This window comes from Sinohyriopsis cumingii, chromosome 17, assembly GCF_028554795.1.
Source record: "Sinohyriopsis cumingii isolate HCF-2022 chromosome 17, ASM2855479v2, whole genome shotgun sequence".
In the NCBI taxonomy this organism is placed as follows: Eukaryota; Metazoa; Mollusca; class Bivalvia; order Unionida; family Unionidae; genus Sinohyriopsis; species Sinohyriopsis cumingii.
This window is the reverse complement of record NC_142977.1, coordinates 54,506,287-54,531,023: the sequence shown is the minus strand read 5'-3', so window position 1 is coordinate 54,531,023 and position 24,737 is coordinate 54,506,287. Positions and strand designations below refer to the sequence as shown.

At 33.3% G+C, this 24,737-nt stretch overlaps 2 protein-coding genes across 7 annotated transcripts in view; one reads left to right on the top strand and one right to left on the bottom strand.

Annotated features, from left to right (window-relative positions):
* LOC149778778 (26S proteasome non-ATPase regulatory subunit 5-like) overlaps positions 1-3,981 on the bottom strand; it is a 33,387-nt gene extending 29,406 nt beyond the window's left edge. Inside the window, exons 1-2 of the mRNA XM_089939541.1 lie at positions 3,801-3,981; positions 597-741 (exon numbers count right to left, since the gene is read on the bottom strand). Of these exons, the coding sequence (XP_089795667.1) occupies positions 597-741; positions 3,801-3,973 (318 nt within the window). The 5' untranslated portion in view covers positions 3,974-3,981. The remainder of the gene's footprint in view (positions 1-596; positions 742-3,800) is intronic.
* A 229-nt stretch (positions 3,982-4,210) lies between these two features.
* Positions 4,211-24,737, top strand: part of LOC149778776 (coiled-coil domain-containing protein 180-like) — a 135,407-nt gene continuing 114,880 nt past the window's right edge. For all 6 annotated transcript variants that reach the window (XM_089939537.1, XM_089939534.1, XM_089939539.1 and 3 more), the window contains exons 1-7: positions 4,211-4,299; positions 7,605-7,726; positions 8,508-8,710; positions 14,951-15,039; positions 17,231-17,340; positions 19,402-19,506; positions 23,169-23,303. In XM_089939537.1, the coding sequence (XP_089795663.1) occupies positions 7,655-7,726; positions 8,508-8,710; positions 14,951-15,039; positions 17,231-17,340; positions 19,402-19,506; positions 23,169-23,303 (714 nt within the window). In that variant the 5' untranslated portion in view covers positions 4,211-4,299; positions 7,605-7,654. The remainder of the gene's footprint in view (positions 4,300-7,604; positions 7,727-8,507; positions 8,711-14,950; positions 15,040-17,230; positions 17,341-19,401; positions 19,507-23,168; positions 23,304-24,737) is intronic.

The following is a 24,737-nucleotide window of genomic DNA, read 5'->3' as shown; positions in this document are numbered from 1 at the left end:
AAATGGGACAAATGGGACACTTGGCAGCTATGGGATTAATGCTGCTAATGCTGTAGAAAGATTTTGATAATTTTATGAAGAATTTTGATATTTTAATGCTAATCCAAAAATAATTACTTGATGTTAATGAATGCTGCTGCCACTACAAAATCAGACCCCTTTAAGCCTTACTCAATATTTTTTCTATCAATCTTCCCAACTTAGATACAAGGGGGACTCAAGTTCCTGAAATACTGTGACTACCATATCTCCTTGATAAATGAGATTTCATTTAAATTCATCTCATTTTATTGAACTGTGATGAAATAATCGAACACTGTAGCTTGATGTCAGGCTAAGTGTAAGGAGGATATGTTTTCAGCTCTTAGGTTCCAACTTTATGTCAGTAATGTTGATAGAGTCTGTGGAGAGCAGAATCAATCATCTCAAAGATGGGGGAAAAAGCCAGTAAATTTCTTCATATGTTGCAGTGATTCTAGGAAAGAAACTAGACTTAAAAGAAGTGACAAAACAAATTTGTAATATATTTTCAGGATTGGCAACAAAACTGACAATACAAAAATGTAGAGGGCAGAGAATGATCAATGAAATGCTACCTGGCTTAAGCAGAGGAGCTTCACTGGTACTTCAGGATGTTTTAGACCCAAAAGCAAGTCATCATGAAGATGGTGCAGGACAACTGAAGCATCCACTGCTGATAACAGCTTCTTGAGAACTTCACAGCATGCTTCTAGTTGATTACTGACAAGAAAGCACAAAAGATATATTATCTTGTCATCTGCCATTTGAGACAGATCACAACAGGTATATTATCTTGCCAATGTGATATATGACAATGCTGAGTTTACAATTTTATATTTATTTGGAAAAATGTATCAAATGCTTTAAAGAAAACATTTTTTCTTGTATTCAAATTTAAATATCTAGTGATATATATATATATATTTTGTTCATTTTTTATTATTTAAAATTTGTTTATAAGAGCACAACAAATTTAAACATTTAGAAATTTGCTTTCCACTGTTGCATGATATCCAAGTAACAAGTACCTTATTTATATAGTGTATCAAGGTATCTTTGTGTATATTTGGGTGTGTGCAATATACCCCAAATTCACCCAAATTTGAGTTATATACACAGTGTATTATGTTCCTTTCGTGCCATGTATAGGGCCTTCCATTAAATTTAAAGTTCGAGGGTGAATTGCCAAAGTAGGCGAGGGGGTTTGATGAACCTCCTCCAATGGGAGACACAGCTTTTGTTTTTTAAAAGTAGCTGGGTGTAAAGTAAAAATAGCCAGGTTGAAAAGGAAATAACAGATGTGTTTAGCAACAAAAAAATCTTGAGGTTCGTATGATAATGTAGTTTAGATTGTTTTCTTTTTACAGCTAGATAAATCATTACAGGAAATCACATGACTGCTCAGATGGCCTAATGGTTAGAGTGTCTGTCTCAGATGCAGATGGTTTAAACCCTGGCCGAGTCATAAAAAAGACTTATAAAAATGGTACTAGCAGCTGCCTCACTAGGTGCTCAGCATTAAAAGGTCAGTGTTAGGACAGGTTGGCCTAACGTCAGGATAGTATGACTGGGTGTGACACGATGACACATGTCTACTGCATGATGCCCCAGTGCTAGACATCACTATAAACAGCAATATTGCAGACATCTTAGCAATATGACTGAAAAATTGTTAAAGCTATGCTAAAAATTGAAATCACACACAAATACACCCACTTTTACTGAGCATATATTGATCTTATTTCCAGCTGATACTAGATGAAGGTCTGACTAGAGCTTAGTTTGGTGTTTAACCTGAATGTTTCACAGCCTTTCTTATGCCCTGTAAAAGCTAAACTAATAAAAGCTGCATATCAGTAGTATACATGAGTGTGTTACATAAATGCATATTGAACTATATGTTATGCTACGCAAAGAAAATCTAACCATTTACTACAACTTATCAACTTTTTCTGACATTTTTTTTATAACAACACAGAACATATACTTATATAATACAAGATCAAAGGTATAATGGGGCGCCTTAGGGTATATCTGTGCATTTCGTACAACCGTCTAAAGTGTACGTCATTGTGGTCAAGTAGGCATATTTATTTTTAAAAAAAATGATATATTAATTGTTGTTGTAAAATTTAATACTAAAATAGTTCAACCACAACTTATTCAATCCTGATTATAGATTTCTCTGCGCCTTAAATATCATAAAAATGGACTTTTACAATTGTAGTCTGGGTAAAGAAAAGAGAAAGTCAGATATATCATAACAACTAATAGGGTATCATGAATTTGTTTTCAACATTAGCTGCTTTCAGTGATATCACAGCATAAGACATTCAGTCGAGTTTGTACCAGATCACACATCCAAAAACTTCCACAATTTAACATTGATTTTGCTGGTGGTGTAAATAATGACCTTCCATATGAAATATGGATTCAACAGTAAGTGAATAATTGTCATTTAAAAGAATGTGAAATCAATTTCTAAATAATATTTATTATTGAAATAGTCAGGTTTTTATTTTTTGGTGCACCTATATGACTGAACTGACGTCTAAATGACAGTGGTGTGCAGGATGTCTTGATGTGAACAGACATCGTAACGAAAGTCAAATTTTCAAAAATATCTCACACACTTTGCAGCGAATATCGGTCCGTTTTCTACAAATTAAAGTTATAATGTATTAGTAAAACTTTACTTATTCTGATGGACTTTGCCTAACAAACTGAAATTCTCAAACAATCAAATGGAACTGTTTTCAAGTTTCACTGGCCTACATTTCAGCTGGCTGGAAAGCAATGGAAGCCAGGAATGCCAAAATCTGGTTAAGCTGAAGTATTATTTTTTAACGAAACAAATAAAAATATATTATGTCTATAGTGCCTGCTGGAACAGTAAGCAACATTTTCTTTCGTTCAAGAAACATATTCCCATATGAACCTACATGAACATGCTTAGGCATACCTTGACTACCACTGTGTTTCAACAAATTCAAAATGTATGTCAACGGAACATGAAAATGCGTCCATTTGCAAGTGTCAGATTTTGATTCCACCTGGATAAAAACAGCACAGTAAGAATATTAATTACACATAAATCTGTAGAAGAGCATCCATTGTTGTTGTTGTTGTTGTTGTTGTTGTTGTGGGGTTTAACAACATTTTTCAGCACACAATAGGCTATACATGGCAGCCAGTATTAATGGTGGAGGAAGAACCTGGGAAAACCCCGGAAAGAACCACCGACCCACGAGAAGCTACTGGCAAGCTTTCTCAAATACCCACATTGGCTGAATCTGAGACTCAAAATGGCGCAGACAGAGGTGAGATGGCAGTGATCCATAACAGAGAGCGCTTTAGACCACATGGCCACTCGGGGCCCCAAGAGCATCCATATGGACTGCATAGTGGGTGAGACTTTCCTGAAACTTTGACTACTCATTCCGATGTCAACTGACATCACAACACGCTACACAAGGCCATTATTTAGGCAGTAAGATGTAGCACTAAAACATAAATAACATGTGACTGTGAATGTGATACGTCTTACATTGTAGGACTACTATAACACCTGTAAAAAGAATTCAGTGAAGTCCACGAAATGCCAACATATTATTAGTTATTCTTTTGTTGATATCACACAAAAAACCAACTTAATTTGGGAGTGCCTGAAAACTGCTGCGACAGATTTCGGTGAAAGCTATAGATATCCAAGAAACCGTATACTCGAAAACGGGGTGTTAGTTTAGGTGACACAGCAAACTGATACACTCGCACATTACCTATCGTTTGTATTAAGACATTCAAAGATGACGTTCATAGATATATTTGGTACGATATTTCTTAGGGCTGTTGGGTGAAGAGAACCCAAAACAGTCTTTAAATCTTCTAGGACATCAAGTTGTTTGCTTGTATTTGTAAGTTTGTCGATTAGAGCTGTGATATTTGCCGCCATCTTTTTTAAGTTACTTCCGGTTTGATGTATGTTCAACTTATAATCTTCTAGTACTAAATCTTTATGAAATAATTGTATTTTATTTTAGTTTATTCCATATTATAATTATTACAATAAAATATTATTTATTTTTGTTATTATAATTTGATAAAAAGAAAACAAATGGTCATCAAAGAATGTTTATGAATTGTAATATCCTTCTTAGAATCCGTTTATAGTTTACGAACTATATTTACCAATGTTACTGTGGGAACGATGAGCGCCAAAATGGCGTCCAAAATACGGCAACAAATAAAACGCTACCGTTGAATTATAAGGATTTATCGGTAATTTATTTTTTTAAAATATTTATTTGCAGAATGTATCTTTGTTCATTAGAGGAGTACGTTAGAATGACATAATACATTTGTTGAGACCTAGTTATCTTTAAGAAATTGCAGAAACAATTAAATGTTTACAGGTACGACTTATGCAGTACTGACCGTAAGGGTTAGTCTTACAATATAAGACGTCGACCTTAATTTGTATGATGGAGTGGGGGAGGAGCGATGGTGTTAGACCCGCCATATGAGTCAGAGTCAACCTAGAGCGATAAATATCAGCCCCTCGCCCGTGATTATATTGATTGTCGTTTTATGGGAAGATATCACATATTCATTAAAACCTGCAAAAATTCTGGTGCCAGTCTTGGCTGCATACATCGGTGTACATTTGATACACTTACCGGTATTTCTTCTGGCCGTGTAGCTACCGTAGGCTGAAGGGTTCTTTTGGCGACATGTACATTATGTTTGTTTCCAGAGCAAATCCAATCTTTGTTGACTTGTAAATCCATGTAGGATAGCAGAACCCTCTTTCCTGTGGCCATTTTGAATTTCACGCTAGATATTGCTGTTACCATTTACCAGTATGTGCCTATGGTGTACAAAGGTGTGTTTTTGATAGATTTGCATGCAGCAACACTGCACATTTTAATGAACAGGTGACGTCAGTATCAATTCAGATTTGGGGGATTTATTTATTGGACTTGTTATAACTTACACCAAAATCCATACAGATCATGGTCAACATTGTACACTGTAGAGTTAGACTATGGTAAGGGTTAATACATATTTTTTAAATGTAATATAATGTAATATTACTATGTAATATGATATATGTCAGCATGACCTGATCTTTGCAGCTCTGAACTGGGCTAGCATTATCGCAATGGTTATAGTTATTGCTTTTGTTAATATGAGTGTACCAAGACTATGAGTAATGAGCACAGATCTGGATATGTATAATGACAGAAAATATTACTCAAAATTGAAGAGGAGGAATACACTAGAAAAAACAAACATGTCACATGTGCATTCTTCACCCATGCAAAGGCTGTGTTTTAGTCTTGTGTGGAATAGCAGTTTCTTGGATGAATTCAGACTGTATTTGAAGACATGAATCTGAAGAAGGAAAATGTATTGTTTTCTATCATTTTTGTGTTCTCTGCAGAAGTACTGTAAATTATGAAAGACACCAGACACAGAACACTGCACATGAGGGTTTACTACTATTCAGGTGATATGCATTACCATAAAAACTCACTACATGTCTGCAGCATGATGCCCTAGTGTTAGACATCACTATAAAACTGCCACACTGCAGACATTGTAGCGATATGACTGAAAAATTGTTAAAGCTATTTACAATTCCAAATCACATACACACACACACACACACATGCACACACACACACACACACACTTAGCCTATGAACAACTTTAATAACCTTGCCTAATTACTAAACTCTTTGTAAATATGCTTTTGTATATGTATTATGGGCACCATCTAAGTTTTCAGGAGGTCAGTCAGATTAAAATGTAATAACTTAGTGCTGCACTAGCAACATAATAATAAAGCAATACTTGCATAACATTCAGAAACTGTTTTGTTGTATGTGTCATATGGACTGCAGGAATATGTGAAATAAAATCATATCAACATTTGGTTAAAATATTCTCTTTTCTTACATTTACCCTTAAATTTATAAACATTAAACTCTTCAGAAGACTAAACCCAATGGTTAAAAGTATATTTTCTAAACTGTTAACAAGACCTACAACAACATGTACTTAGTATGGTCTTCTTATCTTTTGAAGATCTATGGTTAATTTAAACACATGTCCAGTACACTGGCTTCTCATAGGCTATTGGATATCAGTACACATTCATTGTATGTAAACCTGGTAAGCAGATGATTGTAAAGCCAGATAAACAAACATCTTTCTTTACAAATTTTTATTTATTTATTCATTGAATAGTCCTGGCAGTCATCTTCCAGGTTGCTTCAGCATCTCTATTCTTGTATTACCCAGCTCTTACTTATCTTTTTTGTTTGTTTGTTCTTTTCAAAAGCAGACTTTCTATTTCTTACAGATCTACATATAGCCAAGGTTATTAAAATCAATTCACCATTGTATATGTAGTTGTTTTTTAAATATATAAATGCCTTAATATTCTCATAAGATTCTTTGATTTTTAAATCTTTAATCTTAAGTACAGCTTAAAAAGAGCAATTCACTCTGTCTGCTGTAGCTCAGCTGAGAGGTAAGTTTCCTACAATTTAAACTGTCTCATATATATTGCTGCAGGTTTCCTGGGAGGCAGTGAAACTTAATTTGTCCACTATGAATGACAACATGAACAGCACAATGACCACTTTGCTTTGTCCACAATGGACACAGTGCAGATGCATTAAGTGGCTTACATAATGGTGTGGATTTCACTTAATGAATGATGCATTGTGCTGTATATATTAGATTCTTTGCCCCTTTCCAAACTCTGCTATGTAATGATTCCCTTTTTCTTTTTTTCTTGTCATGGAAATCCTGGGAATTCTTTTATGAATTTTGTGACTTTATTTGCCTTTTGGTAAAGTTAGTAAAGCCCCACTATAGAGTTGGAATTGCATTCTTTTTAAAAGTTACTGCAACTTAGTTAACATCCACTTTTGTTTAAGTTTTTTGCTAGAATATATTATAATGTAAGAATATTATTTATTGATAAAGTCATTGAATTTTCATTCACTGCCTTTATCAAAATCATCAATTTGGTAAGTCCAGAATTTTCTTTTGCATAAATATATGGAACCTGTCTTTATTAAGTAGTCTTCAATAGATATGAAGTGGAGACTTGGTTTTCAACTGGTTGCAATAAGGGGTAAAAATGGTTTCTTACTTTGAGTATGCCATGAATAGCTAACTTGTACGAGTAGAAAAACTGAAAAAATAGTAACTTTTACACCCTTAAATTTTTGTTGTCCATCTTGTTTTTAATCTTTTCATGCACAGTCAGACTCCTCCTTTAGTAAAACATGTGCCTTGAATGAAGTGTCAAAGTACCGATGAAATCATGTACATTGTGTGAGGTATAGTAAATTAATGGCTACATTATGCATTTAAAGCAGTAATAACAATATGTGCAGCTAGAATATAATGCACTATAAAACTAACCTAATAACAAACATTCTACTCCTCAATTGTTTATATATAAGACATATAAAAAAGAATTTGTTAAGTGCCATATAAAATAGTGCAATATTTTAATAGTAATCTTATAGTAATACTAATCTTATGATATTTGTTTATTTCAGAAGCTAGAACGTTAATTTCTGGAAACCATAACTCACCTTTAACAGAAAACATGGCAGAAACAACAGCTAACATTAGAGTAGTGCCAAGTGGAAAAATCTATCGACAGCTTTTTGATGCTCAGGTATATAAAAGGATCTAAATTAGATTTCAACAAGAAATGAAGTGAAATATAAGCTTGATGTTGAAAAGATGCATACCTTGTTTGGATGGCAGTGAGATTATTCATTATGCTAACCAAAGAACAAGACATATTTCTAATAAATTTTAATTGAATGCCATCAGATAATTATCTTGACTCTCATCTAGTAGGCATGTATCCATCATATGTCTTAATTTAATATTGAGCAGTTTTCTTATGATGTTGACAAAATTATCTTTTCAACAATGTAAAATACAATCACAATTATCAGTTCATGGTAAATTTAAATGGCCATGCTGATATATGGAGGCATACTAATTGCTTACTCTTAAATTCAAAATATTATAGACACAGAGTAAAATAACCACTTAAACTAAGTGCCAGTATACTTTTTTCACTATAAATCTAAAAGAGGATAGAGAAAACACATTCCTTACCCACCTTTTGAATTGTTTAGGAACAAACAACAACTGAAATGTATGCAACATTTTTGTGCAGTTCAGAATTTAAATTGAGTTACTTCCCTTTTAGGTGTTGTTTATGTTCTGGTTGTTAGATTCTACTCAAATACATCTCTTAGATGAAATATATATATTTTTGGAAATAAAATAAAGGGACAGAATTTCAGTTCATGTATTTGAAAGAGATCAATCATCTAAGTCTATTTTATGCATGTAATTACTGTGCTGTTATTTTAAAAGTAACATGTTTGACAATAACTTGAAAAGTACAATACATTTTGTGATGAACTGTTATTTTACAGGTGCAGCTAAATAGAAGTCTTACAAAGATCCATCGTGATTCTAGTGCACCACAACCTCGATTGCAAAAGCGAGGTAGTACATCCGTTCCCTTAGTCCACTTGTCTAAGGAGGAAATTGAACATGGTCTCCTTGGTGAACGTCAGAGAACATGGGTTGATGGATTTCCCAATGACCCATATGTGGAAAATCCTGTGGTCTACAAGTAAGTTTTCATAATCTTTGATTCAGATAGAGCTGAATGTACATGTGACTGTACATACATGTTGATGAATAGTAATCCTATAAAACAAGCAAGACTTTATTTCTTTTGGTAAATGAAAATTTATTTACATTGGTTAAAATGTTAATATTGAACCAGGACATAAGGACTAATCACTCTTTGATACAATGAAAATAGTCATTCAAAAGGAAACCAGAAGAAAAAAAATCTTTTGGAGATATAATTCACTGCTCAAAGACTCAAAATACATAAAGAAAGTTAAAGAAACCTTTCAGAAAGTAAATTACTAGTAAATTTGTATAATAGTTATAATAATAATAATAATAATAATAATACTTGAAAATGATATTAATAATAATAATAATGAGGACTTTGTATAGCGCCTAATCTTTAGGAGCTCTAAGGGCTTTACAACATTACACAACACCTAAAACTTAAAAAAAAAATATATAATGATATAATTACAAAAAACAAACACTATGAAATTAGAAAACAAAAAACATGCTGAAATATTTAAGGTAGGAAACATTATTAGGTCTTTAAGTTTGTTCTTGCAGTCAAATTAGTGAGTTTTAAGAGCATTCTTGAATGAGATCACAGTGTCTTTGTGTCTAAGTTCAGTGGGCAATTTATTCCACATTGCTGAGCCCTGGTATGCAAAAGAACATTGTCCTTATGGCTTCATTTTCATAGTGGGAATAGTGAGTATACCATAGTCAGAAGAGGAGTGTAAATATCTTGCTGGTGTATACGCATGGATGAGGTTGGATAGGTATGTTTGACTTAAGCCCATCCATGAAACGTATAAACCAATTAGATAATTTGCTAAATATTCCTCTAATAATCTGAAATCAACAATTAGTCATCACTTTTATTCTGATATACTATTGTTAGAAATAGAGGAATTACAAAGGTTGACAGGAAAATCAACTAATTAAAGAGATAAAATCATTAAAAGAAAGAAATGATGCAAATGAATATCATTAATAGATGATAAAGGAGAGAAATATTCAAAAATTAAAATAATATTCATAATAATTGAATGAAGCGAGCTAGAAGCCACTAATAATGCAAAGTTACAAAAGCCCAGGACCTGATGGTTTCACAGCAGAATTTTATAAATTCTTTTGGAAAGATATTGAATACCTCTTTGTGAAAGCATTAAATTGTGAATATGAACATTGGAATTATCTTCTATCCAGAAAGAGGGTATTGTGTTGTGTTTACCAAAAATTGATAAGATTAAGCAATATTTTCAAGCTTTAGACCTATTTGACTTCTTAATGTATCAGTTAAAATTTCTTTTGCATGTATAGCAAATAGGATCTTATCTTTACTTACACATTTATACACAAAGATCAAAGTTCTTAAAAGAGAGATAAATTGGTGAGATTATTATAATTTTTATGATTTGATGTTTGCACTCGAAAGCATAACATTCCTGGTCAGCTCCTTTTAATTGATTTAAAAATCATTTGATTTTGTTGTTTGATTGTTGATAGGTTCAGTAATGAAAATGTTTAATTTTGGTGAATAAGTTATAAAATATATTAAGTTATTTTATTTTAACGTCAGGTTTAATTATTAATTGAGAAGTATATAAATCGTTTCATATTGAAAGTGGTTGTAGGCAAGACTATCTTTTCTTCCCATATATCGTTATTTTTTGTGCAGATGTATTGGCTCGTATGAGAAGATTAAAATAGAATAATAAAGGAATACATGTTGGTAACACAACCTTTGTTAATTCTGATTAAGCAGACAAAACATCACTCACTCTTGATGGTTCCACAATGTCTCTGAGGTCTGTTTTAGATTGTTTGTTAAGAATTCTTATGTGTAAGTATTAATGTAGAAAAAAGCAAAAGTAATATGGCTTGGAAGTAGAACAGGCAGAAAGTTTGAAATTTGTTCAGAATATAAACTTATCTGGGACTGCAGTAACTTTGTTTTTGTGGGGGTTAAGTCTTTAACAATCTTAAAGAAGATCCCAATTTTTTTACTATCCCAGCAAAATTAGATAAATAAACAAATTTGCTTGTATCATGGAATAAGTGTATTCTTACATCATTTGAAAAGATAGCAGTGATAAATTGTCTTGCAGTCTCAAAACTTTCTCACCTTTTATTGATTTTACCAAATCCCTCAGAACAGGTACTTGATCAGCTAAATGAATATTTTACAAGTTTCTTTGAAATGAAGCAAAACAAAATAAAATGAAAAATTTTGATACATGTTTTTAAATTTATGTATGCTTTAAAACATAGATGGATTAGGAGAATACCATCTGAGCATCAGTTAATAATTTCTTGAAACAGAATTTGTTTGGTCCATAAGAAAGAATGATAATCAATTTTGGGTAGATTTTGCGGGCATTTTCTCATAATTACCTAAATCAATCCACTTTAATTCACCTGTATATTTTTTGCAAGCATCTGTAGGGGTCAATCCTAGTAGAATAATAGAAGGTAAGAGTATTTTTGCCAAAATATGGTTTCACCAAGACATCTTGTGTGTTATTGTTTTCATTAATGAAGATGGTACTTGGATATGTTTTGTCAACTGAGAAGTATATTCTTCATTAAAACTGACTTCATACTCTTTAAAAACATACTAAAGACAATGCAGTCTTATAAAAAGCATACTAAAAGCAATGCAATCTGATGAAAAGCATAACAAAGTCAATGCATTGTTTAAAAAGCATTCTAAAGGCAATGCAATATTATAAGAAGCATACTAAAGGCAATGTTTTTTTATAAAATAATACTAAAGGCAAAGCAGTCTTATAAAAAGCATACTAAAGACAATGCAGTTTTGCAAAAGCATAATAAAGCCAAAGCAGTATTATAAAAAATATACTAAAGGCAATACAGTCTCACAAAAGCATACTAATGACAATCTTATAAAGGCATAATAAAGGCAATGCACTATTATTAAAAGATAACTAAAATCAATGCAGCCTTATAACCAGAATACTAAAGCAATGGAGACTTATAGAAGAAATTTAACCTCAGATTGTAATTTACAGCAATTGGTAATACATGTTTTGGTATACACTATCATCGAAAAAAGGAATGTAAAGGGTTTTATATAAAATGTCTTGAAAATGACAAAAACAACTTTTGTCAGGAAATGAACTGCTCATTTTGAATAATACAGAAGATTGGCATCAATAGTTTATGTATTCTTTTTAAACAACAGAGTGCTTAAACCTTAAATGGATGAAATTGAAGATTTTACATAGAACCTTGGCCACAAATATTTATTTAAAACAGTCACAATTGTTACAAATGGTGATCTTTGTTTTTAATCTATGTTACATGCTGTCAACAATATTCCATCTGTTTTGTGTGATTTCTAAGTGACATATTTGCTATGGATGATTGGTAAGTGTAGAGACACCTACAACTTATTTCCTCCCAGAAAAATGTAATATTTTGGAGTCAAAGAGAAATAAAGCAATTGACGTAATAAATGCACTTACCTTTGTAGCAGAACAATTTACCTTATAACTGTAGATATTTTGAATATGGACGAATTTGTGATTATTTTTAAAAGCTGTGTAAATTAATTTAATTTTACAAAAATGCAATTCATACCAAATTGTTAGTAGGATAATTTTGAATCATATAGTCTCTGCATGTAAAATCAATGTATATACAGGCATGAATATTTTTTTCCTGTTATGCAGCTAAACAGCATTAATTCTGATACCGTAAATTCAGAAATTATAGAGGATGATTTATTTTTGTTCTTTCAATGAGTAATGAATAACCACAAAATCAGCCAAAACTAGAAAATGGACTGTCTATTGAAGTGTGACAATTACTACCCAAATACTCTAAAAGTGTAGAAACAATTCTAACTGAAAATTTTGGAAAGCATTATGATTTTCTTCTCACTGAAGTTAAATTTTTACTTCACAGCAACCAAAGGGGTTCTTAATCTTTGTATATCATGAATATAGAAGGTCTATATACAGTACTATTGTGCAAACACAGAGAGGATGGTTCCACATGACCTACATTTTAATCCAATGGTTTTGCATATGATACATGCATGTGAACCTTCGGCCAGGTTCATTTTTCTCCTGAGATGAAGAGTGTTTCCTGTCCTTCCTATCATTCAGTGAAATCTCCTGCATGCCAAAATTATTATTTCAAAACATATTCAGGAACAGAATTTTGTAAAAATAATTTGTTAACACCTATGTAGTATATTTATGATAAGACTTTTTGTGATCACAATTGGATACTTAAATACCTTGAGTGGGTTCCATGACCTGATTAGGTTATGATGACTGATATTATTTCAAGGTCATAGGGCGATACATTGTATTAACTGATGGACATGATAGGAGACATCTTTTTAAAAAAACAATAAATCTCTTTTATGATTTTGGTTTTGCTCTTGACAGGTAAAAGCAACTATTATGTGGTTTCTTGTCACAAAATACACTATTTAGTGGTTTGGGATACAGTATTCTCCCTTACCCGTGTAATATACCTCTGGATGAGGTGGCTTCACTTACAGTGTGGTACACTTTTGTGGCTTCCATGGGTAAAACATACATTCTTATCCTTTTTATATACCTCAGTATGAGGTGGCTTCACTTTTGTGGTTTGGGAGCAATGTATTCCCTTGTCCTTGTTATACCTTAGTATGAGGTACCTAGCTTTACTTACAATGTGGTGCACTTTTATAGTTTGGGATACAACATACTCTCTTATCCTTGTAATATATTTAAATATGACATGGTTTGATTTACTGTGTGGTACACGTTTGTGGTTTGTGGTACAGCATACTCCCTTAGTTTGGTAACATACCTCAGTATGAGGTAGTGCTGCTTGAGTGTGGTACACTTTTGTGGCTCCTATGAACCTTTTTATTAGATGGGAGGGCTACTTTATAAAAGTCTCTAGTTTTAATGCTGTTTGTTTGCTTTTAAATATGACCATTAAGTTTGGTTGGGTTCAGAGTAAAGCAATAGCATATTTACATTTTATTTGTTCCGCTGGAAGAAACTTAAATCTCTCATTATTAGTGTTTCTGTTGTTTCTTAAATCTCTCTATGCATAATGTCAAAAGAAAATTGATCAGTGATGGGCATGATGAACAAGAGTTCCATGGAGCATTATGTTCCACTTGTGATACAAGCAGTAATCTATCCCCCCCCCCCAGCATTGTCCTGCAAATTATCAACAGAGTAATGTATCTTTTGCATAATGTCTAATAATCCACAGCATCTCTTATTGTTTGACATTTTGATATAATTCAAAGTTTGATTTTTATTTTCAGTCAAACAAATATTCATAAGATTGAATTTTTTAGGCTATATTGGGGCTGAATTGAGGCTCCATTCTGAATAACAACAATGTGTGTATTTTCCTAATTAAGACTCAGAATTTTCAGACTGGGAGGAGCTGGTTTCGAGATTCAGACAACAAGTAAAATAACAAAATCTTTGATCCATATTTGCATTTCCAAGTGAAAAATGAGGGGAAAACTAATAAAAATGAAAAAATCAAGGTAGTCTTTTAATGGGAAAGTATAGAAAGTTTGCCATTCAGGAAGTATATGACAGTACCTACTGACTACTTAAAGCAATTAAAACATGATGCATAGCTCACAACATTCATTGAAAAAAATTATTTGTTTAATTTGTCTGTGTCAAGTTTATCCCAGTTCCAGTAGTCTTGAGTCCCACTTCTGAAATGGTAGAAAAATCCCTGTGATACTTTAGTAGAAAAGAATTTGTGGCTTAAATTTCTTCCAAGAAAATTTGCTGGTTGTCAGTTTTTATTTTTGAAGATATGAACTTACTCAACAAATAAATTTATTCACTTTCATTACTCAGCCCTTTTGCCTCTCCTCCCCCATTTTGCTGTTTCTAGTATGGACCAAAACTTTGTTCACTCAAATATAATATTAACAAAATGGGAGAAGAAAAAGAGAGTAAATTATTAGACATGCTAACAAGGTAACAAAAATATCTAGTAATAATGTTTTTTTAAAAATTACCACTAATGAAACATTCATGCAGACATTAGGGTTTTCAGTATAATACCAACAAAATTTTAGTATGGTCATGTGACCAATGAGCTGATCATGAAACAATTCTGGCAAATATCCAGAAAGTTTCCTTTTTTTATGCAAAGGTTTAGTGACATTAAATTAGTATGACTGACAATACTTTGTAAGTGTAATTTTATTCCATTTCAGACAATATGCAGAGTATGTCAACACTAAGCTGAGGGAATCGGATAGCAGTATAGCTGGAAAGGATGTCCGGGGTCTTCCAGATGTTGTCTGTAAGTTATTGTCCTGGTACAGCTACACGAAAGTATAGGTTTTTGCACACGTAGTTTGGAAACAGATTTGATATTTCATACCTTTTCAGGGCTTTCATGGTTATGTCTTGTTAATCTTTAGCTGCTGCTAATGGGTTTGTAGTCTTATTCAACCAGACTCCCACATGTATATGTGAGATCTGATTAAATGCTTTATTGATCACTGTTACAAATAGAAGGTACTTGCTCTCTCGTAAATTTCCATTCAACAAGACTCACACATGGATGTGTGAGATCTGTTTAAATGCTTTAGCAATCATACCATTAGAAGGTGCATCAGCCTTTTTGAAGTTGAAGTAAAAATTATATTCCAATTACTCTCTCATAATTTTTATTTAGATATACTTTCTATAGTCAAAGCCAAAATTATGTTTTGAACTTGAAAGGAAATCAGTTAATGTCACTTTGCAAACAGTCAGGAGGTATTTTTCAATCAGCCAGTGAAGCTGTCCATGTTTTTTGTGAAACCTGACATCATCTCGTCATCATTACAATGTAATATGTCACCCCATCTCATAAGCCATTCAAGTCATTTTGAAATTTTGGCAAAGCTTCATTCAGACATTACAAGGATTTTTGAGATGGGAGGATTCCGTAAGATGCACAAAGTAAAGGAGACACTATATATACTCACTTATAAGTCAAATCCATCTGCAAGCTGCACAGATCCAGATCTGCCATTGCATAATGTACAGACAGAACATGGCTCATGCAGTTAGTAAGGAGTAATCAGTTAAACAACATAGATCCTGATCTGTAGGTCCATTATGCAATGGCAAATCAGGATCTTTGTTGCATGCAGTTGGAAGCCAAGGATTAAAAGACTATGCTATAATCAGAACTTTATTTTAATGAGTACACACATGCATATATATATTTGCACACATTTGCATACACATTTGGGGGCCCCGAGTGGCCGAGTGGTCTAAAGCGCTCTCCGTTACGGATCACTGCCATGTCACCTCTGTCTGCGTGGGTTCGAGTCTCGGATTCGGCTAATGTGGGTATGTGAGAAAGCTTGCCAGTAGCTTCTCGTGGGTTGTGGTTCTTTCTGGGGTTTTCCCCAGGTTCTTCCTCCACCATTAATACTGGCCGCCATGTATAGCCTATCGTGTGCTGAAAAATGGCATTAAACTTCACAGCAACAACAACATTTGCACACATGTATAGACTTGTAAAGTGTAAAGTATATCTGGGGAAAGTTTAGTCCTATATGCATTTCAAAACAATGGTAGATACTGAGATAAATAATATGCTAACTCTAAAAATCCTCATATAACATAATAACTTACTAAAGTGATCCCATTTGACATCAGTCTCACCATCCTATGTACAGTTTATGCAAAACACTTTGGGCCTTTTGACAATTGCTGTATGCCTCAGCCACTTATAACATTTGGACCAAGTGTTTGACAAATCAAAATGATTCAGACAAGAAAATCAACTGAGAGCATCTTTGTTGTGCTATGGTTGTTGCTAAACAGTGCTTATAGTAAAATTATAGGCAAAATCCTGCTTTGAATGTCATCATATAGAAAACCACTTCCATTATGTTATAAGGTTTTGCCCTAGCTTTTCTGTGAATAAAGATTTGTGAAAAGAGTGTAGTGCACCAAACACTCTGAGGTAGCAGCCTTATCTCTTCAGATTTTCTTGTCTGAATGGCTTTATTTTTTTCTTCAAACAATTTGATTGATTGCTTGAACTGGGTGAGAATTAAAACTAATAAAGAGCCTAAAGTGATTTTAATGCCTGTGGTATAGGATAGTGACATTGTGACATGAAGTGATATCACTGCCTGTGACTCAAGTCAGTAACATGGCAATCTGAGTGATCCTAATGCCTGTAACATAGTTACTTAAAGTGATCCCAATGCCTTTGACATAAGATATCAACACTGTGACCTGAAGTGATCCCAAATGACATTAACATAGTGACCTGAAATAATCCTAACATGTGTGACACAGAATGGTAACATTGTGACCTGAAATGATACCAGTGCCAGTGACATATTGCAGTATTATCTGAAGAGATTCTAATGCATGTGACATAAGATAGCAACACTGTGTTAATTTATTTTCAAGTCTTTTGATTCTAATAATGCAAGTCAAATGATATCAGGTTAAAAGCAGGTCCATTTACAACCTTTCAGTACCTGCCAAAGATGGTTCTGACATCATTGAGAGAATTGCTTCCAGTCGCAAAGAAAGACATGAAGCTGCTGTGGAGGAGATGCATCAGGAATTGAGTGTGATCAATTCAGTAAGTTCTCAACATATAAAGTCAGTAAGTTTTCATCATCACCACTCAGCAAGTTTTCATCATCACCACTCAGCAAGTTTTCATTGTCACCACTTACTTTTTGCTCTACAATTTATCTTGCACAGGGTTCAAATTTTAAATTTAAAGTTAATCCCAGCATTTTGACTTATGGGTTCATGTATTGTTTAAAGAAAAAATCCATGAATGGTGTTAATCAGTTATTTGTAAACATGCTGTGAGTATTTAGGTCAGAATAAATACTACAGCATACTTGTTAACTGTTTCAATTTGGTTGGAATCAGTTTGATTTTCCATTCAAAATTTTGAATTCCAAATCTGAATCCAGAGATTCCGATTTAAAGTTGCTTAATGACCAGATTAATAAAAAATGAGAATCATGTAAAGCAGTGTTTAGTTTGAAAGGTAAAACCATATTTTCTGTCAAAATCTTCTTTCAGATACTTCAAACACTTCATACTTGCATCATAACCTGTTATTGGAGGTTGTGTGACTTCTGTTTAGCTTGCACATGGACTGCTACACAAGAACTGCCATTTGTATTTGCTTTATGTTTGCTCTGATAACTATGTAACAAGCAGGTTACAGTTCAAATAAGCAGAAGAGTGCAACATGTGTCAAGGCTACGTTTTAGTAGAAATACAGGGATGAGAATTCTCGTTTTTTTCTCTCTGTTATAGGCAGTTCTGGATTTGGAGAAAGCTATGCTATTTATTTGCAAGGTTTTTACAATGGATGTAACCATTTCCTGTGGAAGAGTAACTGATATTGGAGAACATTTGAGTTTAAAAAAACACTTATCCTTTGGAAAGGCAGAGGATAGCAGTGGGAAAATGACTTTACTTTTTTAGCGTTTGAAAGGCAGAAACTGACATGATAAATATTGAAGTACTTCTTTGGAATTAATTATTGAAAATAGGATTCCTATCATAGTGGCAGATCATGCATGAAAACTGATTTGGAAAAAGTTTCCTGGTAAATTGCACAGAAATATGAATGTGGCAAAGTCAATGTGGCTCCAACACAGTGGGCATGCATTCTCAGATCTCATTATCAAAACACTGGTGGACATGCTACAGGGTTTGAATAAGAAGCTAAGCACTCAGAGTGAATGCCCAAGTTAAGAAAGCAAAAATGAGTATAATTCTTTTATAAAAAGGTTTTCAAAAGTATACTCAGTTTTCTTTAAACTTTTTCTAGAAATCATAGTGGTTTCATCATCGTATGAGTATGGGTAACAAAATGAATTTGTCAGAACAGGGACAGGGCAAATTGTATTTTAGACACTTTGGCTAGTTCATAAATAGGATATAAATTGGTATGAAATAATTCTGTCTTAAAAATGGTAGAGATTTCAGATAAAAGCCCCAGTATTTGTCAGTTTGCACTACAAAGATTGAATTACAAGCAAATGACATATGTCAGAGGAAGTGAAATTTTGTGAACATTTTGGTGTTTCTCTTGGTAAGTTTTCATTTTCACAGTTCAGTTTGTTTAAGTCATCATAATTCTCATTTGCATAGTTCAGAAAGTTATAATAGGTACAGCACAGTAGTTTTTCAGTTTTACAAATGAATTAGTTTTTTTATTGTCATAACTCTGTAACTGTCAATTGTTGCTACACATTAAGTTTTCATCATTGCACTTTGTTAAAACTTAGTAGGTTTCACTGTGAAAACTAAAATAACTCATTATATTTTAATTGAACAGCAAAATATGCAAACTTTGTTTAGAAGTTGCTGATTTTGTTGAATTCTAAGAAATAAATTCTTTTGGGGCAACTTAAATGACCAGTTTTTTTAGAAGATGTTATAATACGCTGTACAAGTTTTGCAATAGTTCATGAACCCGGTATATATGAGAAGTGACATTGCTTTAACGTGCACAAGCCCAAAGAAAGGTAGTGTGTTTTTTTTATACAAAATAGTCTTAATAGGCAAATGCACACATTTTTTCAGGGTCAGATCTCAGAAAGCAAATAATTCACAGATTCTCATAGTTTATAGAATATGCTTATGCAAGTGTCTTTACTGTGTTCTCTAGGAAATGGAACCACAAATCACAGAGACCAGTGAAATGCTGCTGAGAAAACTTGATGAAGATAATAAAGACATTGCAGCAAAACTAGCTTGTATTGAAAAAGATGAGGTAAATGAATGAATGAGTGAATGAATGAATGAATTAATGAATGAATGAACAAGTAAGTTGTTTAATAAAAAATAAATCTCTCAATTAAATAATTCATTCAGCGAGATATTGCATTATGAATCTGACACAAACCATGACAATGAATACATATTATTAATTTGATTTTCAGATAAACAGATCTGACTTGATCTCAGATATTTTGTTCAAAATTGAGATGTCATCATCATTTAATTCGAAGTTAGATTCCTGACACCCAATATCCACCCCATGGAATGCAGTGGTGTAAATCATTATGTAGATGTCGTTATCAGTTCATTAAAAGTTGGATTCCTGATACTCGATATATACTCCATGAAATACATTGGTGTAAATCATTATATAGATGTTGTTATTGTTTCATTAAAAGTTAGATTCCTTTTACTCTGTATATATTCCAGGGGATGCAATGGTGTAAAATTATTTTATGGATGACCTAATTTTTCAAAGGGGTCATTGTACTTAGTAGAGGGACCACCACAATATCTATTTTGATTAATCATTAAAACATCACCTTGGAAGGCAATGTTAGACATGTATGATTTTGTCTCAAAATAGTCACAGCAGGGTTAAGCTTTGGATAGATATACATGACTTTTGCCTCAAAACAGCCACAGCAGGGTTAATCTTGGGATAGAAATATACCACTTTGCCTCAAAACAGCCACATCAGGGTTATATTTGGGACAGACACACAATTTTACCTTAAAACAGCCACAGCAGGGTTAACCTTGGGATAGAAATATACTGGTACCATTTTGCCTCAAAACAGCCACAGCAGGGTTAAGCTTGGGATAGAAATTTACTGGTACCATTTTTCCTCAAAACAGTCACAGCAGGGTTAACCATGGGATAGATATACACCATTTTGCCTCAAAACAGTCACAGCAGGGTTAACCATGGGATAGATACATACCATTTTTCCTCAAAACAGCCACAGCAGGGTTAACCATGGGATAGATATATACCATTTTGTCTCAAAACAGTCACAGCAGGGTTAACCATGGGATAGATATATACCATTTTTCCTCAAAACAGCCACAGCAGGGTTAACCATGGGATAGATATATACCATTTTGTCTCAAAACAGTCACAGCAGGGTTAACCATGGGATAGATATATACCATTTTGCCTCAAAACAGTCACAGCAGGGTTAACCATGGGATAGATACATACCATTTTTCCTCAAAACAGCCACAGCAGGGTTAACCATGGGATAGATATATACCATTTTGTCTCAAAACAGTCACAGCAGGATTAACCATGGGATAGATATATACCAATTTTCCTCAAAACAGTCACAGCAGGGTTAACCATGGGATAGATATATACCATTTTGCCTCAAAACAGTCACAGCAGGGTTAACCATGGGATAGATATATACCATTTTTCCTCAAAACAGCCACAGCAGGGTTAACCATGGGATAGATATATACCATTTTGTCTCAAAACAGTCACAGCAGGGTTAACCATGGGATAGATATATACCATTTTTCCTCAAAACAGCCACAGCAGGATTAACCATGGGATAGATATATACCATTTTGCCTCAAAACAGTCACAGCAGGGTTAACCATGGGATAGATATATACCATTTTTCCTCAAACCAGCCACAGCAGGGTTAACCATGGAATAGATATATACCATTTTGTCTCAAAACAGACACAGAAGGGTTAACATGCAGCAAGAGACCTCTTGCTTGTGCTTGTTCTTATAGATAGGGACCTCATAATACACATGTGCAAACATAACAAGCAATGTGGAAAACTTCGGCTCATTAAAACTACAGTCAGTTTTACCTGTTACTTGTGGCCACCAATGAGATAATACAAATCCTGCTGACAGGTGACTTCTGTACACCAGATATCATTATCATTATTATTATTGCTATTGTTCCTATTATTATTTTATGAAGATTGATTTATTTACAATATACAGCAAAATCAAATTATGTGTTATGTTGTTCTCTCCCAAGTTTATTGTCCACACAAGATTACTGTATCCTGCTAACTTAAATCCATTTTGTCAATTAAATCATTAGAGACTTAAAATTTGTACAGGTCTTAGTTTGTTAGCACTTTCAAAATAATATCAGGATTAGCCAGTGGCTCAACTACCAAGATCAAAAGACAGTCATTCTAACTCAAGAATACTGTAATGAATAGGAAATCAAAATATGTATATATCTGATGTTTGTCTCCCATGAACCAAAACTTCACCTGCCTTTACAGACAAGTTTTAAATATAAAATTACCCCTGACCCTAATGAGAAGTGATATAACTCATTTCTTCTCAAAGACAAACATTTTTCTTCAGAGATAGCTTTAATTCACAGGCAAATATATGAACTATACCCGTCACACTGGCACAAAAAGTAATTTCCTTTCTGTTGTGATAACACAACTACTTTTCCCACCATCTATTAAATAAATTGCTTTGACACTTTACCCTAATGATAAAAACTGCCTTGCTTTTGAATTTGTCAACATGATTGGTGTAAGGTCAGTACAGGCATGATAAGGATTGTTAGCTCATTGAGTTAGAGAATATCTAAGCAATGCCTTCATCATGAAGCAAGAGACTGAGCATTCACTGTTGACAAGTGCCAATGGCCACTTGTGACATGGAGAAACAATAGTTTGGTTAGGAAACACTTGGCCGCTGGCCATGGAAGGCAGGTGAACATTGCATGTGGGATATTTAAGCATTAAATTTGCTGGTAGGGGTGGGGAAATTAGAATATCTGCTGTGAACATGTTACTGATGAGTAAAGGTGACCATTAGGACAAATTTGACTGTAATTATTTCTTATCCCCCCATATATTGCAAGAAAATTTAGAGAATCATTCTGTGTTAATTACAAATTGATGTGTTCAGAATGAACAGGTTTGACAGAATACCTAATTCTAAAATTTGGGTTGAAAAGGACTCAAAATGAACAAGAGTATTTTGAATTTAAAGAGGAAATTGAGGGAAATCATTTTGATTGGACAAGATCCCAATGCCTTTGACATAAGATATCAAGACTACTGTATAGGCAGCTGATAATGGAAAAAACCCCAGTTAAGTTTAGTGTACAAATGATGAATAAAGAAAAGAAACATAAATGTTTACAGACAACAAATAAGAGGAAAAGAAGATAAGTTTTTTAAAGGCAAAAATTAGGGAAAAAATAACAAGTTTACAGAACAGGCAACAAATAAAGTGAAAAAGTGATAAGTTTACTGTTAGGACAACAAATATGGGAAAAACTAGATAACAAGCAAACAAGTAGGTCAAGGAAAAGAAGATAGAAATGCTGCAATGAAGCTTGTGATTCTCATGGCTTTGCTAATGTAAATTTGTTATATGTTTTAGATTCCAAATGTTTGGAAATTTTTGTAGAATTTTTGTTAAATTTTATTTTGTTATTTCTCTTTTGAATTTTAAGAAGGGCATACATTTAAGATAGGTGAAATTTGTTTAGAAAAGAGTTTCTCTAGACATAAATATGATTTAGAGGAGTAAAACTTAAATACTGACTAACTGAATATACCTCAGATATAAAAATGCGTTATTTTCAAATTTATCATATGACAGCCAGCGATTCAGACAAAATTAAATTATACATGTATGTATCATTAATAGGAACTCCTTAGCTACACTCTGGAGGGACTGAATAATATTTGGGAGGATGTTCAGAGTCACACACTAACACGGCAGGTCTGGATAACAGAACTGGATACAGCATTGGGAAAGGCAGAGGATGAACGCATGGATATGGTCAGTTCATCTGTGTTTTAGATTAGTTGGCTTCATTTTTTCTTAAAATTCTTAAATATTTCTTTTCAACCTGAGGTTTTATTAGTAAATTGTTTTGCATATGATTATATTTAAATTTTTTTCAGTGTAGAGAAAATAAATGAATATGGAATGAACCTTTTACCTGTTGAGTAAAGTAGAGAAAATAAATGAATATTAAATGAAAGTAATACTCCTATTTTTGAGTTCTTGTCTTAATGAATTTGGTAAAAAAAAATATTCTGGCATCTTGAAATTTACTGCAGACAAGAAACTAAATTCCTTTTGGATAGGTAAATTATGACACAAATAGTTGGAAATACCAGTGTGTGATTTTGAACCTGAAAATGATGTTGAATACGAGCCTGATGTACATGGTAGATAAACAAAAATAGGCAGCTGGCCAGTCAACCCCATGTTTGAAATTAAATGTAGAAAATGTAGGATACCAAGCCTAAGGCAGTTTGAAAATAGAGTGCAATTTTTATTTCTTTCCTCAAACAATTGAGCACATGAGGGATCTTGTGCTGCAGACTATATAGATCCCCAAAATTAAGATAAATTGATTAAATTAGAATCTAATTTTTTTATGTATAAAAAAGTAAATGTAAAGGTATTTATTTGATCAAAATACCTCAGTTTGAACAAACATACTGTGGCATTGATGGGCTTACAACCCTATTACAGCATTATGGAAGCGATTAGAAATCTGCAGTAGTCTGCAGAATACTGATTCAAGATGTGAAACTCATTTTAGTGAAAAATCTCGGGGCATATATATCCAAGAGACAATATCTATGAGCTGTAGAAAATTGCACAATACAACAAAAATCTTTGTTATTCCAATCAGGGTACAACCAACTTCTGGCTGTTGTAATCTTTCTTTATCCATTCCATTTTCCCACTGCTGCAGAATATTTTCCTATCTTAGATGATGTTGTTTCTTTGAGTATTCCAGCCGTCAGATTCCTCTGCAATGATCCTGTTCTTTGAGTCTTTCTGCTATCAGATTTCTCTGCAATGATCCTGTTCCTTGAGTCTTTCTGCCATCAGATTTCCCTGTAATGATCCTGTTCTTTGAGTCTTTCTGCCATCAGATTTCTCTGCAATGATCCTGTTCTTGGAGTCTTTCTGCCACCAGATTTCTCTGCAATGATCCTAGAACTCATTTTCATTCATACAAAATTATGTTCACTTTTTGTTCAGAACTCAGAATTGTTCTCTTCCTGGCTGACGACATTTTAACTTTTCTCAACAAGTTATTCCTTCATGTGATTATACATCTGTCAGATTAGTTTGCAGCTTTTGCTCAAAGGAAGTGAGCTTGTAAAATGATTGACTGGCCATAGTCACCTGACTTGTCACATGATTGACTGGCCATAATCTGGCACTCTGTCTAATACATTTCATAATCTA